The 18,163-nt window shown below is 41.8% G+C and overlaps 1 protein-coding gene across 16 annotated transcripts in view; it reads left to right on the top strand.

The window, feature by feature from the left end:
* Positions 1-18,163, top strand: part of BRSK2 (BR serine/threonine kinase 2) — a 304,866-nt gene that overhangs the window by 138,689 nt on the left and 148,014 nt on the right. For all 16 annotated transcript variants that reach the window (XM_059849087.1, XM_059849085.1, XM_059849086.1 and 13 more), the window contains exon 2: positions 12,705-12,799. In XM_059849087.1, coding sequence (XP_059705070.1) covers positions 12,705-12,799 — 95 coding nt within the window. The remainder of the gene's footprint in view (positions 1-12,704; positions 12,800-18,163) is intronic.

Below are 18,163 nucleotides of genomic sequence, written 5' to 3'. Positions count from 1 at the left end.
CCAGTGACTGACTCAGTCTGACACAGCTGGCTGTGATTGGCCCTTAATTAAAAACAATTCACATGTTTGGATAAACAATCTCCAGACCACATTCCAGAGCAGCAAAACATGGAGAAGCTGAGGCTTCTCATCTTCCTAGGAGGAGAAATCCTGGTGAAAGGGTTTTTCAGAAAATATCACAGTGACATATAGGACTCCTGAGAACGAGCTGTGGTATGGCTGAAGAAAAACAACCAGCTCGTTCACATCTTCCCTTACGTTTTCTCACTCTGCTTTTGTTGTACAGGTTCTGGTTTCGTTTTCTTTGGGTTGTCTTGCACTAACTAGAAAATGTTAGGGGACAGTTTCTCTTTTAGAATAAAACATGTAGAAAACACAAAGAATTACTTGAAGTAATTTAGATAATATTTTTAAAAATTGCTGCAAAGAAGCATTGCTTTTTCATTAAATATCCTTAAAACGCTCTGAAAGTGTTCTTTGCTCACTAATATCTACAGAGACTCAATGGAAGAAAGCCACTGAATGAACCCAGTTCGATACACTGTATTTTTGAGACCAAAACCAGTAGGAATAAAGAGGGATCTGACTCTTCTCCGTAGTGGCCACTGATAGGACGAGAGACAATGGGCACAAATTAGAACAGGATTTATCTAACACAATAAACACTTTATTTACTGTGAGGGTGGTTAAACAACGGAACAGGAACCCACAGAGGTTATGGAGTCTTTATCTGTGGAGATACCCTAAATCCAACTTTGTCTTGGACAACATGCTCTAGCTGTCCCTGCTTGGAAAGGGCTTTGACTTGATCATCTCTAGAGCTCCCTCACAGCATAATTCTGTGATACTGTAACTAACAGCAAATTCTAGATTTTTTTTTTTTTTTTCCCCTCCTCAGCAGTGAATTATGGACTGCTAGCACAAATCAGAGCAGCATGCTTAGAGAAGGCCTCTTTTGTTTCTTTAACTCTGTTGCTAAATACCTGGACATCTGGTGCCCTGATTTTCTTTATGCTGTTTCCAGTGAGCTGCCCCCAGTGCAGTCTGGATGTTCCTGCTCTGGTATTCACTCACCTGGTTGCCTCTGTAGTTTCAGAAGGCACCTTCTCTGCCATTTCAGCATTATCTACTGTTCACAGCAACACTCTCATGCACCTGAAGAGGAGGAATTTCAGAAGAGTACACTGCAAAGAGAGACAAAGATTTTTAAAATAACTTTTGTTTAGGATTCTTCATGTAGTTATTAGCAGGATTTACAGTTGATGCTCTGGGATGAGGGATTCTCCATTGTATTTAACAACTTGTAATCACACAAAAGCCACAGATTTTCCTTAATTCCCTTTAATGTGATCTGAGGGGAGCACCTCTGCTCTTTCTCAGAAGAGAGGTTAGCTTCTCTCTCTAGGAAGTAAGCTTTTCTTTCTGTGTTTCTCTATCTCCTGGAGCTGGCAGAGGCTTGTATCCCTGTAAAATGGAAGGGAAGAGTTAAAGTCTTGTATGTGCAAGTAAAAATGGTCCTTCAGGTGGTTCTGCAGCTGAAACCTGTGGGGCTGTATCTGCTGCACCCTCTGCTGTTGGTCGAGCTCACAGTACCCACATGCCTTCCTGCACTCCTCTTTCTAGTGGGTGTAGCCAGGCTGCTTGTGCAGGAAGCCTCCCTGGCCTGGCTGGAGCTCAGGAAGCAGATTCTGTGCATATGGCAGGGCTGTTCCACCATTTTGTGACATTTCACAGGTCACTGCAGCTCACAGCATTTCCCAAACTGGGTTTGTTTGTCCATCTGACCAAACCAGGCTCACTGGTTTGTGTACTGAGGTACCAGAATTAGGCTATCCAAGTCTGAAAACTGAGGCTTTTGTATATTCAGCCTTTGGGAGTTCCTGATTCTCTTCTAAAAGTGTTTTTCCATTCTGGCTGAGAGGTTTTTTTTTTTATTATCAACCCTAGTAAAATCTGGAGTGCAACCTCTAACTCTTGGTTTTAAGCATAAAGGGTCGCAGTCAGATAGTGTTGCTGTGGATACCTGTCCTGCCAGGTCTGTAGGCTATTTCAGCTGCTGATTTTTGTGTTCAGGGAGAAACCCTTCATACCCAGCTCTGTGCAGCTTGGCCATGGCCTGAGCATGCAGGTGGCCTGACCCTGCAGAGCAAGTAAAGAATATCATAGCAGTTTCCAGTTGCTTAGGAGCTCATAATACAAAACCAAAGAACTAAAGTGCATGTAATGCTCATAAGGACAAAAGAATACTTTCTGTGCTCTGTACAGGCAGTATCCCTTAAGGCCAGAGGCTTTTCAGGAGTGATACATGATTTGTCTAATGCCATTATTGCTGGGTAGTATTGTATTATTTTAGCCCATTTATCCCCTGTGTATGTTGGGACACTGAACAGGCACAGCAGTCTCAATTATTTCTGAGCTGCCTTCTCTTCTGAGCGTGAGTGACTGTGAGTCAACACTGAGCTCCTCTGTGGCCACTGTTTGTAGCCTGTGCTGTGTTGTGTCACCTCCTTGGAGGGGCTGGCGGGGCTGCCGTGGCTGTTCTCGGTCACAGGGAACTGGGAATAATTCCAAGGAAGCCAGTGGGGTCACAGTAAGGTACAGGTGGGGAAAACTGGGTCCTCACGTGGGAGTGTTGCTTTTGAGGGATGATATTTTAAGTTTTGCTCAGGTTTGTAGCCTGTAGGGACAAGCTGCTTATTGGTTGTTTGCTTATTTCTACATACTTGTCCAGGCTTAAAACTCGTTCTTTTTCTTAAAGTGAATCTTTTGACTGAGCCTCCTTAAGTCTTCTGATGCTTCTTGGTAAATGTGTGGGGCCAGGAAATAAAATCATTAATAGAATAGAAAGCAATCAGAGAAAAAAAGCACAGGGTGTGAGACTCTAGACTTCTAGAAAGTTCATCTACGCTTTTCTTTATTATGGCTCTGGCCTTGAAGTAGTGTTTGTGGGAAGCCTAATTTAAATATTTTATTCTGATACTGAGAAAATACCAGTCTGATTAAAAGCAGAACCCTTTCCTGTGTAGGGAAGTGGTGCAGTAAAAGATTATGAAGATTAAAGAATAACTGCACCAGCAGATTTGTCCTACCTGAGTGATAGTTAACACATACAGGGAGTTGTACAGGTTGGTAACCCTTGAGAGCAGCTGGTTCTGGAATAAGGTCTTCTACAGCCAAATCTGTAGCACTTCAGTGTCATTGTCTGCAGCAACATCTATTAGAACAAGCCAGGTTTTTACAGCTCTAAGCTGCTGCTGGAGAAACTGATCTGCAATTTCCTGAAACAGATGAGCCTTTGCATTGACTTCAAAGGCTTTAGATCAGACCCATGGAATCATTCCAGAAGAGAAAAATTCACTGTGAGATCTTCCAGAAGCCAAGGCTGGAGTTGTTGCATAGAAATCCTGGAGCAGAAGTATGACACAAAGAGGTGTTTTGACAGCACAGGTCTCATCCTTTTATAATCACTGGTTCCTGCCTGAGTTTGAAATTGATGTCATATTTCAGGACATACTTAGCCTCAGACACTGTGGTATGAATTCCATGTGATGAAACTGGGTATCAAAAGGTGGGCTGTAATGTTCCAGTTTATCTAACCACCTTCCTTTTGCAAGGCAATTAAATTCATTTTATTTTCTTTCTTTTTATTGTGGAGGCACAGCTGACCGTGCTCTGTAGGTGCTGCATTGTTTCTCGTACCTAAAATTAATGAGGTGCTTGGGCCTCTTTATGTTTGGAATTTGATGCCCTGCTTTTCTCTCTTTGTAGGGAACATAGTGAACCAGCTGTAGTGTACTTAGTACTACTTGAGCAGACAGCTCCTGTTCTTCTTGGTGTAGGAGTCAATAAATCCTTTCAGCTCCATGCTGTGACCTCTAGCCATTATTCTCAAATTAAAGGAAATACTTTTTAAAGTTTGATCAGTTTGGGTTTTTTTAACATGCCTGTTTCTGTTCATTAAAATTATAGTAGTCTCATTTTTCTTACCTTTTATTCTGTTACTCATTTGCTGTGATTTTTCTTGTTTGTAAATCAGAATTCAGTTTGCAGATGGTCTTTCTTCCCATTGTCCCAAACCAGAGACTTGGAGTTTCTCACACTCAGTATAATTAAGAAAATGTGCTATTTCCTACACTTTTTAAAATGACCATGTGCTCACAGATCTGGACTGGCCATGGCACATGTTGGCTTTTACACAGGAGAAAGGAGATAATAATGTACACAGAAGGGAACTGTGCAGCTGGCAGGTGAGCTGCAGGACAAACAGGTAAAACTATGGAGGGCATGACTGCAGGAGGCATTGGAACTAGAGTCAGTGGGAAGGAATTGCAGGTGGAAGGACACTGGAGGAGAGTGGAAGTAGTATGTCCTTAGATCTGGTGAGTTGGGACTGGAGGAGGATCCAGAGTTTTGTGGTGGACAATGAAATTAAATTCAGGGTGTGGATCTGCAAGTGGTCAGCCTCTGTTAGCTCTACTGGATACAGAGCAATTTGTCCTTGGAACAATACCAGTATCTGTCCAGTGCATTTCTCCTCTGCCTGTGTATGGGCCATAGCCCTTGCCATCAGGAAGCCCTCTGGAATTCCTGGGAGCTGCCTGAGCTAGTGGATTGCTGTTTGGCCCCTTGTCCAAGGCATGGGTGCAAGTGGGGTTAATCCAATCACTTCTTGAGCCCTTACTGAAGGGCAGCATATCAGCACTCAGTGAAAATCCTGTTAGGAATCTGTCAGGGGGTGATGAAGAGATGTCAGGGGCCACAGTAAACTGTATCAGCACGGAGCTGGGTGGATGAAGTGTTCTGTGGTGAGCCTAATCTTGTGAAGAGCATGACCTCTCTCTGCTCTGTAAAGGTTTTCCATGGTAACTCCCCTTTTAAATTAGGTTTTAATATACATATAACCTAGCTGAAACAATCTTGGCTGATGGGAGGGTCAAAAGGGTGTGAGGACTTCTTGATGGAGTGTGGAAAGGTGTGGTAAAGAAGGGGAGATGTAAGAAATTAGCATAAAAAATGGGATTAAAAGTACATGTGAAGAGCAGTTTATCTGCTGTTTCCCCTCCTCCTTCCTCACCCTCTTTCTCTGCTGCTCACTGTTCCCTCCTTATTAGTACATCAGTGCTTCTCAATAGATCACTGGACCAAGTGGGGATGTTGTGGCTCATTACCCAGATGTTACCTAATTACAGCAGCATGTTTTCCAGAAGATACCATAGGCAGGATAGACAGACTTCTGCTGGCTTCCTGCTATACCTGAAAATGGCTCTCTTTGGTCATCTCCTGACAAAGGATTAATGAAGTCTGAAGGGGAACATGGCTCTCATGATTCCTCAAGAGGAGCTTTACAAGGATATGTGCAGCTCTTGGAAAGAGGGGGGGAAAAAAGGCTTCTTACTAGGAAAGTTGTGAGTGAAAGCAGAGTTTTCCCAATACCCATCCAGAGATGTAAAAAGAGTTGGGCTTTTTCTCCAGGTGCATCAGTAGAAAGATCTGTTGTATTTGAATTTCTTTCGAATTTGAAACCAGTGAAACCACTCTTCTCTTTCCCTGTGTGCAGGGGTGGGGGTGCTGCCCTGACACTTTCAGATGGCCACACTGGAAGCTGAAGTCTGCACTTGTAGCAAAGCTTAGTCTCCCAAGTGTTCTTATCCAGGAACAAAGACTTGAACTGAAATAGGAACTCAGCCCATAGACATCACAAGCTGCTGATAGATCCCAGAGGACTTCAAGAGTTTGTTAGAGTTTGGCTGATGAAATAGTGGTATTTTGCAAAAGAAGCATCAATGTGCCAATGAAGGTTCATGTCCTGGTTCCCTGAGGGGGCCTCTTTAGATATGTGGGTGTGTCTGGTGAGATGGGAAAGAGAGCACATCAAAAGGGCTCAACACTCACATTCTTTGCTGTATTCAGGGGCCATAAAGGTTTTCTGAGAAGTATTGATTTATGAAATATTGCAAGAAAGAGACCAAGATAGAAATCAATAGAGGTGATGTTGGTTCTGTGTGTTTTGATCCTGCTGAGCTTGGAGGATGATCCTACCATAATCTCCAAGGCATACAGTGTAAAACCTGCTTCTGCTGAGCTGCTGTGTGTATCTATATATATATATATAAATCTGTATGTGTTTGTGCCTCTTGTTCCCTAATATCAGGCATGTGGATCCAGTCACATCTGAGCTGATGCATTGTTCTCCCCAATCTCTGAGCTTAGGAGTGTGTCCCTCTGGCTGGCCGGGCCAGCAGACGTTTGACAGTGCTCGTAGCTCAGGACAATAAATCTGGGCTGTGGCAATTTAGTGTGCAGCTCTCCTATGCTCTGAGCTGAGGCATGTGGATCTCAGCACTGAGGAACCTCTCCTTCCATGCTCCTGCTGAGCATTTGAACTCTGGCTTTAGTCCTACCACAATTAGAGTTTATGCAGTTTAAAAACAATTAATGCGTGAGCTCTCAGAACAGCCTTTTAGCACTAGGCTATCTCTGTAGAAGAGTCCACAGTCAAAATATTTCATTACCAACCTGGGTAGCTCCATCCTCATCCTTTTAGATTTCTGGATTTCTCCTATATCTCCTTTTCCCATTGTGCAATTATAAATTGATACCATGTAATTTGCGTGACGCTTGATATAAGTCCCTGTTTATTTTAAATGCAATAATTAGAGATAACCATTGCTATAGAAAAATAAACATCTCTTCAATGAGAAGACTGAGTAATTAAGGGCAATTATTGGTTTCTGTAAGTAGGATGCTCAGTAACGAAGTTCTTTCCAGTGCAGCTAAGAGTAGTATGAGATGTGCCTCATTGGAGACCAGAAATCTGTGCTCTAAAAGAACTGGGATGTGAAATGGAAGCTAATAATAAGAAATTATCTAGAGGTTTTTTTCCAGATTGTATTTAGAATGCAGTTTTCCTGGTTGTAATATGTAAAACTTGGGTAGGATTTATATCCCTTTCCAACATTCTTTGTAAGGATTAATCAGTTAATCCTTCTACAGCCCTTGCAAGGTGAGTGAGTGTTATTATCCTTATTTTACGCTATGGAAATCATGTTGCTGTGGGCCAAATTTTAATCCATTTTCCACTGTTGCAGATCTAAGGCAACTTCACTGCAGTCAGCAGAGTTAGACACTGTAACTGAACTGATTTAACCCTAATTGAAACTGCAGTGTTTGTGAAGATAACTGTGGAGAATAGAGAGGAGGGATATTACATTTTAAGATTGTCCTCCACCCCGCTTGAGATGTATTAATGCTTTTGTTTGCTCTAAGGGTTGATTTTCTGGACTGGCACCCTTGAGGTTTTGCAGGTCTTGCAAATGTTAGTGCATGTAGTTTTCAGGAATGAACATCCATAAATTCTTCTAAGATTTACAACAGCAACCTCCAATTTCTGGGGATAAATTGAATTATTTATATATAAAGAGCCTATGTGTAAAGTTCATGTGCAGCAATACTATATATACATCAAGCTTTTTCAAAAACAGTGTACTGGAGTTTGTCAGCCTAGAACTTTTGTTCCTTTTCTAATCCAGATAGTTTGTTGCCAGTACTTGAGCCCTGAAGTAAACCACAAATGTTTGTGTTTTGCAGTGCCTAGATTAACATTTGCAGAGTGTTCATTGACTTGAATTAATTGGCAATTAGCTAACTCAAGTTAAAAGAGGAGTGATATTTCTCTCTAGACATCCCTTTAATTGCTCATCCAGCCAAAACAGACACTTCTGGCCAGACCAGGGCTTTCTGCTTGGATTTTTTAAGGTTTTTGACAATGTGCTCTGAAGTGTAGAGCAAGCAACATGTGTGTGCAGTGTTCTTCTGAAATCAGTGTCTAGTTTTCCTACTACAGAAATGTATTTTAGGTTGGTTTTGTTTTAAAAGAAAGCAACAGACTTCCATCTACCAATGGGAAAAATCATATGTGTTAAATATAGCAAATGTACCTTTATTTCTTTGAGTAGTTATTTGCCTTGTGGTTAAAAATCAGAGTAACAAGTTACTTGTGTTTAGCCTTTCGGAAAGACTGGGAACATCCCTGACAATGAATATGCCCTAAGTGCTGTATTTAAACAACTGTGGTGTTTCATTATTTATTACTCTCTCTTTCTGGCTCAAAATGATGATTTGTTTCAGATTGGTGTCTTTGGCAGACTTCAGGTTTGGAGAGTACTGAAGACATTCTTTCTTGTTCCTAGAATGTTTATTTCTCTAACGAAGAGTTGTAATAACAGGATCATTAGAAAGATGCTACTATTTACTCAGCTGTAAAGTGCATATCAAATAGCACTAGGTCCAAACTCTTAATGCTTTATTCTCTGCTAGAGAAAATTGCTACATAAAATGCAAGGCAAAAGTAAATGAGTCTCTTCTGAAATCCTGTCCTTGGCTGAAAAGTCCTGAAGGTGATTGCCAGTTACAAGGTTGGCCACTCACTGTGGCCATGGATTCACAGTGAATAATTGTCTCAGCTCAAGGGAAGTTTTTGTTTCTCCATCCCCACAGAACATTCTTAGGTAAAAGAAGAATCTTCTCTCTGTACTGCTTCAGGATGGGCTGTCCACCTTCCCAGCTGATCTAAATCTGTCCCTTGCTCATCACATAAGCTCCTGTCCTTTACAAAAACTATTTGTATATCTGTAAGCATCCACACAGTGGGAGTTTGCCAGCAAAAAAAATGCTCAGGCATGATTATTAGCAGGTCACTGCTGCACTGGGCTGTGTCAGACCTACACGCTTCCCTTTGTTCTTCTTCCTTCAGTGGCATCTTTGTGTCATCTGGAGTTTCTCATGCTCACTGGTTTCCAGATTGTGGCTTTTAATTATGATGAGAAGACAGTGTTAACTTACACATCCCCTTGCTTTCCAGTGTGTTCATGTTTTCTCCTTTACTCCCCAGCCTGCAGTTACAGGGTTGGTTCTGATGCAGTTCAGTGGCTAAGATCAAAAGCAGCCAGATGTTTGCAGTTCATTGGATGCAACAACTGATTTTAAAGCCCCAGGATGTCAGTGTCCAGAGTCCCCAGGAATGACCCATAGATGGAGATCTGAGGTGTGCCTGAAGCAGTGAGTGTGTGACAGCTGTGTGGGTGGTTGAGGGAAACTTCAAGCAGGTGATTCCCACAGCATCTTAGATTTTCTGTCAGGACAGAGCAGATTTAACTTTAGCAGTCACAAAGGTTGCTTGCCTGCATTTGAGGGGTTAATTACTGATGAAGCAGACAAGTTCAAGATCTATTTGTTGCCTGGCAGACTTGCTGTAAGCCAAGCCAGTGCAAAATATCCTCGCAGCAGCAGCCGTGTTTGTTTCCCTTTGCAGAAGGCACATGTACCTGTGCTGGCCTGACTGTCTAGATAAGCTTTACAAATAAGTACCTAACTTACTGACACATCTGTACTGGAGGAGGATTTATATCTTTTTGAAGTGCTCATTAATAGCTGCATATACAGAAGAGGAAAAAATGGAAGATGCACCACCCCTTCCACAGCTCTGTGAGCACACCTTGGGCACTTGATTCCAAGCAGGCATTTCTGCCACTTCCATTATTTCAGTTGCTGCCTAGCAATTTATTCACATAGTTGCTTTTCTCTAAGCTCTGTTATTATGTAGATAAATAATACATCTTGAATGGTTTGTGTTCTCTGTGTCAGTGAAAGGGCTCCTTAAGAATCAGAAGCCCACAGGATCTCAATTCCACTTTTAAGTCATCTCAATTGTGTAGTTCCACAATTGACTGAAATTACAGGACAGAAACAGAAGTCCTGAGGACAAACCCTTCCTGCCTCAGCTCAATTAGGCTTTCTTCGTCGTAGCAGGAAAGAAGAGTGTTATCCTATGGATGGACTTACCAAGTGGGATTTTTTTTTTTTTAATTTTTTTTTCCCTGCTTAGGCTGGCATGCAAATGTCAAAAGGAAGTGGCCAGGAGAGAAGGGAGGAAGCGAGGCATAGCAACATGTTTTGGTTTTTATCCTAAAATTCCATTCAGTGAATTTAGTGCAGTGAAAAGTGCTGTCTCGGGCTCTTCAGAGGGCTGTCTAAAATTTCTATCTCCACAAAACAGACAGCAATGACAGTGCATTTCTTCTCTTGATTTTTAAAATGCAAATCAGGAGAAGAGGAAAGATGCATTAAATCTCACATATGTTTTCTCGTTTTGTCCTTTGTTACCATAGCATAAATCAAGAATGACTTCTTGAGGTCAATGAAATTAATTCAATATAAAGTCAGTGTAATTCAGAGCCAGTTTTATTTTTGCTAAGTGTTTGGTGTCTTCTAACAGTTGGTTAACTTTTAATTGGAGTAAACAGAATAGTTTAATCTTAGTTTTTGAGTTTCTGTGGTAGGTTAATAGTTACAAGGACAGAGGACACTGTGAAGATACCCTGTGCAGCATGCCACTGTCCCAGAAGTTTGTGGTTAAACCCTTCTCAGGCTCAATGACAGGGTGCTTCAGGGAGGACAAAAGAAAAATAGTTTACAAATCAGCCACATTCAGTCAGACAGATGTCTTGATTTGGGAGCAATAAGATTTGAAATCAACCCCTGAAGCATGAGACATAAGAAGTCTGGTATATTATTAGTGAAGAACCAGTTAGAGAGCAGTTGTTTCTCACCCTAATTGACCTCTGAAAATAACTGGTCCATGCCACGTTACAGTACAACACGGTGCCACAGATCCTGGGAGTCTAGATATAAAGGACTGATTTAGAAGTTCTGCTGAGATTTGAAAGTGTAACTAAGAGCAATGTAAAAAGTGGTGTCATTGTGCTGCAAGAGTGATGTAAGGCTGTGGTTTGTCCTAGAAGCAGGAAGGAAGCAATTGGCACAGGTTGAAACAGTGCACATTTTGAACAGGGAGGTGCTAAATAGCCTCTACCCAAACACACAACAAAGCCAAAGGGAAGAAGCATAAGTAAGGCTGCAGGTGCTCTGAACAGTGAGCATAGTGCCAGAAGTGCTTTGGTTAATATTAAAAATTGAATAGAAAAAAATGAGACAGAAGAGTGAGTGTGGTTGGACATCACATCTTGCCCCAGCTCTGGTTCCCGGTTGCTTCAGGCAGAGGACACGCTATTGCTGTACACAGTTTCAAATGGATTTGTCAGTGCACTGCATTCTTAACTTCTGTGACTTGTTTATGTCCTGGCTGAAAGTGAGGATGTCAGCTTTTAACCAGATGAGACTGAGAAATTATGTGACCAGAAATATCCAGAACACTCGAGCATGCCATGAAAGAGATGGGACTGGAAGCAAGTTGGGAGTTTATTTCTCCACATCCAGTGATTAATAATTCCAAATTTTTGGTTAACTGCATAGCAAAAGGATGGACAGGTACATGCAGAAGATTGCTGAAGTCCCTGATGAAACTCTAGTTCACTTAACTGGGCCCAGTTTGTGGTGAGGCAAGAATCTATTTGTCCCTCAGTAAGGCGTGTGAAGTCCTGTGTTCAGTGTTTCACTAGACTGAAAATCTGTTGTGATCAAATTTGATATAAAGCAACATGTTTGGCTTCGTGCTTTGCATTAGGGGATGGGGTTGGCTTCCTAAACTGCAATCTAGCCTAGGAGCTGGGAACTAGTTAGTCTTTTTTCTACTGTTTGATGTCATTGTTCATAAATGCCCTGCAAAACGCAGCAGGTCTTAGTGACACCAGAGAGGTGCCATTTCTTTTTTAGTTCAGTTATGACTGAATTAACCTAAATGGCAATTTGGCATGTAGTGTGTGGAGTGGGATGGTGTCCAGCCCATCAGGTGGTGTGCTGTATGTGCGTGTTAGACAAGAGTAAAACCTGAAGCAAACAAGATGTCACTTGAATAACCTATGAAGTACAGCTTTTCCAGCTACAAATTTTCTTAATGGCAGTAGAGTTGAGAGCTTGAGGGACCATCTTAAACTCACTTGAGGAAGGTACCTCAGTGTACCTTCATGTAAGTCACCAGATTTAGATGAAAATTTTGTGGAAGATAATGGCTTGTGTATGTTACTTAACTCTTTCTTTTAAGTCTTGGTGTTCCATATTTTGATGATAGTTCAGACATCCCAATACCGTCAGGGATAGCAACATCCTTTTGCCAATTTAATCAGTTAACAGCATTCTGTCTTTTTTGAGGACAAGAGTATAGTAAGTAATGACAAACAAGAATTGTAGCAGCATGTGCTGATGTTCCTCCACGCCACAATGGCATTCATCACAGTATTAACTTTATCCAGCAGGGTAAATTAAAACAGTAAGAGAAGCCATAATTAGGCATCATTTTATTGTGATTATGAAAACTTTGGAGGGAGCTAGGGAAATGTAGAAGCAAACATTTGACCATCTAGTTTTTCTGATTTCCAAGCTTTTGTTGATATCAGGTGTCAGGAAAAGGCCTTAGTCAAGTGTGGTTCAATTGCCAGAACTTCTTACTGGGAGATCATACTTTGAGTGGTGAGAGCTGGGCTACAATGCTTCAACAAAAGCACAGTTTTAGTGGCAGAAACTGCAGGAGCATCAATGATGTTGGTGATTTCACTGCCAAATGGTCACAATGTGGGCTGAAGGGTTTCCTTTACTCACAAGACCTTTTCTGGCTTGAGGAGGTACTAATGAGAATTTGTTTGCATATAAGCTGCCAATATCTGGATGGTGTTCTAAAGGGAAAACCCTTGACAACTAACCTCAACCTCTAACCAATTCTTCCTTTGTATTTTGCTTTGTTTCTCCTGCAGGGCTTGTGAAGTTGGGGGTTCACTGTGTCACGTGTCAGAAGGTCGCGATAAAAATTGTCAACAGAGAGAAGCTCAGTGAGTCGGTGCTAATGAAGGTAATTTTCTAATGGAAGATTTAAAAAAAAGATTAAGTTCCTGGCTCTGTGTCTTCTGTTCCATGCAAAATTAATATCTTTAATTATGTATAACAAACATCCCTGTCAGTACTAGGATTATGCGGAGCATAATAACAATAATTTAGTTATGGGGGAGGTGAGGGCAGCTGAAATGAAATGGGAGAATGCCTGTGCTTTGTGCAAAAAATAAACAGTCAGCTGCAGAGTTGGTGCTTCTCTGCTGGGGCCAGTGTATGTTGGGCACCTGACTTTCAGCACGACAGCAGTGTCATTGTGGTACATTGCAGGCTGAGGTGTACAAATGTCAGTGTGAAGAGACCTAACAGAGGCTGGTGGATCTGTTACTTGAATAGTCCTACTGATTGCTCTGCTGCATGGGTTCTCTGTGATGACTGATGTTCCAAAGTCCACAATTGCTTAAAGCTGTTGTAATTCAGTTTACAATCCACAGAGCTGTGCCGTTGGAAACCCTCAGAGTGTTTGTCCCGATGGTCCCAATGGCTGTTAGTGTTCAGAAGAGCTTAGTTTGTTTTTTACCTAGCCTTGTGATTCTCCTCACATGAATGTCATTGATTGATCTTGGAAAACTAAAAATAAAATAAATGTATGCATAGCAGTTTATTCATGTGATTTGGTGACTAGAGAGGCTAAATTCAGCTTGATGGGAAGGAACACAACTGCACCGCAATCAACAGAATTCCGTCACGCTGTCACCTGCAAATTACACTAACATGTTTGCATGTGGTGTTGAGCACTTTATTGAGGTGACTTCCCTATATAAGCTCATCTTTACACTCCTGTTTCCCATATGGACTTCTGTGTCAGCTGTTTCCCAGCACAAGTAAGCAGAGCAACCTTACTCAGAGCAGAAATAAAATGGAGTGTCAGCTAATTTTCCATCAGTGAACGTTACACAAAAAACTGTAAGTTTATGGGGTTTTTTGGACAAGGATTCTGAAAGTTTATACTCAATTGTAACATGTTCAGACTTCACCTTTTTGGAATTTCATTGATGCATTCACTCTCCTGCAGTACTGTGGATTCAAGCAGACTTATAATGTAGACCAAAAGTTAGAATGTGAAATAGATAAGAGAACTGTGTATAAATAGTAAAATCTGAATGGGACACTAAGCACTGAATATATTCCAGAGCAAAATGATAGAAATATTTTTGAAAAACTTGAGCATTTTGTTTGGTGAGAGAAACTGTCTGGTATTTATATAAAACACTTTATTTACCTCGCTGATTTTCAGAGTAGGAGGCAGATCACTTAGCATAGCAAAGCAATCTCTCTGCTTTAGCTGTGTTGCATTACCTCGGTTGTAGTATGAAATCTGAGTAGTGAAACGCTGTGTTAGGCCCTTGTTTACACAGCCACACGCTGGAGCGTGCCACGTTTTCTGTAAGATTGTACAGCATCTTTCTCAGGAGGAAATTACACGTTGCATCGTGGCTCTCATTTTCAGACCCCCTTCTATGTGAGATTTTCTCTTTCAAGGATTCTGTTCTCTGTGCTCAGGAGGTTGGAATAACAGATGGGATTGAAGTGGTTTGTCCAGTTCTTACATAAATTCAGTAACCAGATGTCTTTTCAGGAATGCCCTGTGCCTGGTGGTCACAGACAGGCCCTGAGACTTCCAAGTGAATTTAGAATACTGATAGCCAGTTTAATCCAGTCTGGCTGGAGGGGAAAAGTGCTGCAGCTTTTGGCAATCCCAGGGTGACCATTGCAAAGCATCCAACTTGCTGTGTGGAGCCAGCAGCCACAGGGAGACAGCCAAAAGTGTGGCCAAGTCATCGTGGTGTGGTGGCATTCCTACTTGCAAGTCTTCCCACCAGCTTATCAGTTCCAGTGGCTTTCTTTGCCAGTGGGCTGTGCAGAGCAGCCCCCGGAGCCAAATGATTCAAGACCACAGCTACTCTTCCAAGCCAGGCCCAGATTGATGTATTTTGCTTTAATGTCTCCTTGGACAGAAAAGCTGGATCTGACAAACATGCACACCTGCCACATGAAGCTGTAACAGTGCAGTGCTATGGCCATTTATCCTAGAGCATAAGGAAAAAGTCTGCTCACGGTGCTTTCAACATCTAAAGTGACAGGCAGAAGCATATACAGCAGGCTGCTTTCTTTGTCATCATTATTCTGTTTTGACTTGCTTCTTGTAGCCTTCATTTCTCCAGTGTTTTTGCAGTGTTTTATTCTGTAAATTCAGGGAACTGTCCCTTCTCTCTGCAGCTGCTCTTCATCTGAGCTGTGCAGAATTGAGAGGCATTTGGTAAAGTGCTTTCTAATCATAACGTTGTAGTATCGATATTTCTGGAGAGAAGAATTTGGAATTGTAGCAGCTGGTCTCAATTAGCAGAACTGCTGCTATGGAGATGATACACAGGCAGGCACAATGCAGCACAGGCTGCAGTAAATGTATCATCCAAGTGCTCACTGCCCTGTCAAGGGATGGGGCTGCTCAGTGCACACACAGCCTTTTGCTTTGTCATGTCCTGGCTGCTAAATGCAGGCTGGGGAGCAGTGTTCCTTTTCCAGCTCCAGCTTGGGCCTGTCTGGGATCCTGGCTTTGGGGCAAAGCCACATATGTAATTTCACAGTTGAGGGAAAAGTGTTGGTTCTTGTCTCGCTCCTGCCTTCCCTCAACTTGTAGAAGCTTCACAGGGTTTGTTCAGCAGAAGCCCTGCTGATGTGGGGACCTGTGTCCCACAGTACTTCTGGCTTGCTCTAGCACAAATTGGCAGGAAAGATTTCAGAAAGCAGTGTGCTACCCGGAGCATCCTGAGATTGAAATATGGTTCATTAATTTCCTTGAATTACATCTGGACCACTGATAGGGAAATTAGGCCCAGAATTCCAGAGTTGTCTATAAAGCAGTAAGGTTTCCTGAGCAGCCAGGTTCACTGCTGAAGGTTGCATTTTCATACCAGTACAAGCATTTGGAGTTTATGACTTCTGAATATAAAGGTTATATATATAATATAATGTATTTTCTATATATATAATATAAAGCAAATCTTTCCTCCGATATGGCAAAAGCTCATTTGGAAACACTGAGGTTTCTCCTGGGATATACTCAGAAGAGTCCTTTCTCCTCTTGACTGTCTCACCAGCTCTCTTCCACTCCCACCCTCCAAAGAATAAACAACAACAAAAAAACATACTCATTGGTGATCCATCAGACAAATCATTGGACAGACACTGATCCATAGACAATCATTGGACAGTGGTCGTAGAAGCAATGGGAACATAAAGGGTGAAGAATGAGAAGGGGACAGCTGGCCTTGGTCTAATTACTTGAACATGCAGGCATCCTCAGAAAGCCACAGATGTCCCAGGCCTGATGACTGGCGCCCAGAGCTCCATATGTGTGCTTTGTGTCAGCGTGCCTTTTGTTTCTTCTAGTCCTCCAGTGCTGGCCTTGAAGCAAGGCAGGTATTTCCAGGGTAGGGGATGGGGAAAAAAGCAGTCCCACTGCTGTGGAGCTCGGTTGTATCACAGGTGGTGGGTTTTGGGGAGGCTAATGAGCTCTGCTTCCAAAAAATTCTGGGTGCAATTCTCTATATTCTTAACCCCAGAAGGTCTTGCAGCAATCGCTGTTGGAGATCCCTGATTGCCTGAAATAAATGAGTGGAAGGATAGGTAGGAGAATCAAGTGTCACTTCCTCTTGGAACTGACAGGATAACTTTTGGAAGTGTACTTGTAAATAACTACTGCATGCATGGTCTATTCATCATCTCTTCCTTCTTCCTGAGCTTCTACTTCAGTGTTTATCTCTCTGCTACTTCATCCTACTTTAGAGTCTTTCCTTCCCTCTCCATTTTCTTTCAGTTGTCTCTTTTTAAGCCATTCATTCTTCATTCCCTTCCATTCTGTGACTTCTTCCTTTTTTTCTGCTTCCCCTCTTTTGCTACAGAAAGTCATGTAATAGTTGTCATTGTTTGTTGCAAAAACTGCTGAAATGCAGCATGTCTGGTTAAGATGCCTGTTCTTCAAGGAAAAAAGTTTAGGAATTGGGCACAATTTAGTATCTGAGAGAGTAAGAGAACAATCAGAGGTCGTGCTTTATAAGACTCAGAGGACTTAGTTTATTAAAGAGAAAGCTAAGACATAGCTTAACTGTAGTCTGTAAATACTGATAAAGAGGATAGGCATGTGATAACAGAGGATATTACAGTCTTGGGTATAAAAAGCTGATTGGAAATGAATAGCTGTAAGCTGTAGGTAGATTACATGTAGAAATACTAGGCCTGTTTGACCACTGTTACTATGTTAGGTTATGAAGTTACTAATTGGAACAAGCCACCCAAAGCTCTAGTGAGTTTTTCTCCTGAAAGACAATTAAACTTCACTTTGCACTGCAGTGGTTTTTTTCTAAAAACCAAGATCCTAGTTCTACTTCAGATGCTGGACTTGAGGCAGGAAGGAGTTGGTTTCCTGATCCATGCTATGCATTAGCTCTGATTAGATCAATGCAGCCTCTCTGGCCCGAAAATCCATAGAGCTGGGAATTTCAATCACACACTTGAAATCTGTGAGAAGTTCCACATCTCTGTCTGGAGCATCAAGAGAGGCACTTGTGCAAGTTGTCTGTAGAGGCAGAAATTTAGGATCCCCCAAGTGAATTAAAAGAAGGCAACACTTAGAACAGCAGCTTCTACTTGGAATACCTTATTTTCAGACTTTTAAAAGAACAGACACATTTTGGGTGACCTAGCTGTCCTCAGCTGCTGACTGTAGGGTGGTCTACAGAAATCATTACCAGAATATCAGAACAGCATCAGGGAGAAGTTAACTCTGAGGCAGAAGTGGACTGAAGTTGGTTCAAGTTCAGCTTTGATGACAACAAGGGCAGTTTCCTTGACACTAACAAAGCCAAACTCACCAACACCAAACCTCAATTCCACCAAATCAATACTTTTTCTGATGTATTCAATAGTGGCCTAATGGTTTCCCGGCTGCAGTATTTAGGAGTTTTGCTATTGATTGCAGTGGAAATGGTGTTAAGCTGTTGCTGAATCCCACTGAGGACCTCTGGCATTGTGCACAAATGAACAAAGAGACAAGGCCATGGGATATCCTCAGTGAAATACATTTAAAATACTCTAGGATATTGGCATACGAGATTTTGGACGTGGTTATATTAAAAATAGCAAATGGGAGGGAAATTATTTCCATTTATTAAAAGAAGTACCAAGAAAAAGATTTTAAAGAATTCATCAAACTTTCCAGGACCTCTTGATTAAGGAGCACTGTGCTAACTTGCTGACACTCATCTATTATTCCTCTAATTGGCTGGCATATTGCTGTGAGAAGAAAATAACCCAGAGGACCTTG

The sequence above is a fragment of the Haemorhous mexicanus genome, chromosome 6, assembly GCF_027477595.1.
Source record: "Haemorhous mexicanus isolate bHaeMex1 chromosome 6, bHaeMex1.pri, whole genome shotgun sequence".
Taxonomy (NCBI): Eukaryota; Metazoa; Chordata; class Aves; order Passeriformes; family Fringillidae; genus Haemorhous; species Haemorhous mexicanus.
The sequence above is the reverse complement of the archived record's forward strand: the minus strand, read 5'-3'. Positions and strand labels throughout refer to the sequence as shown.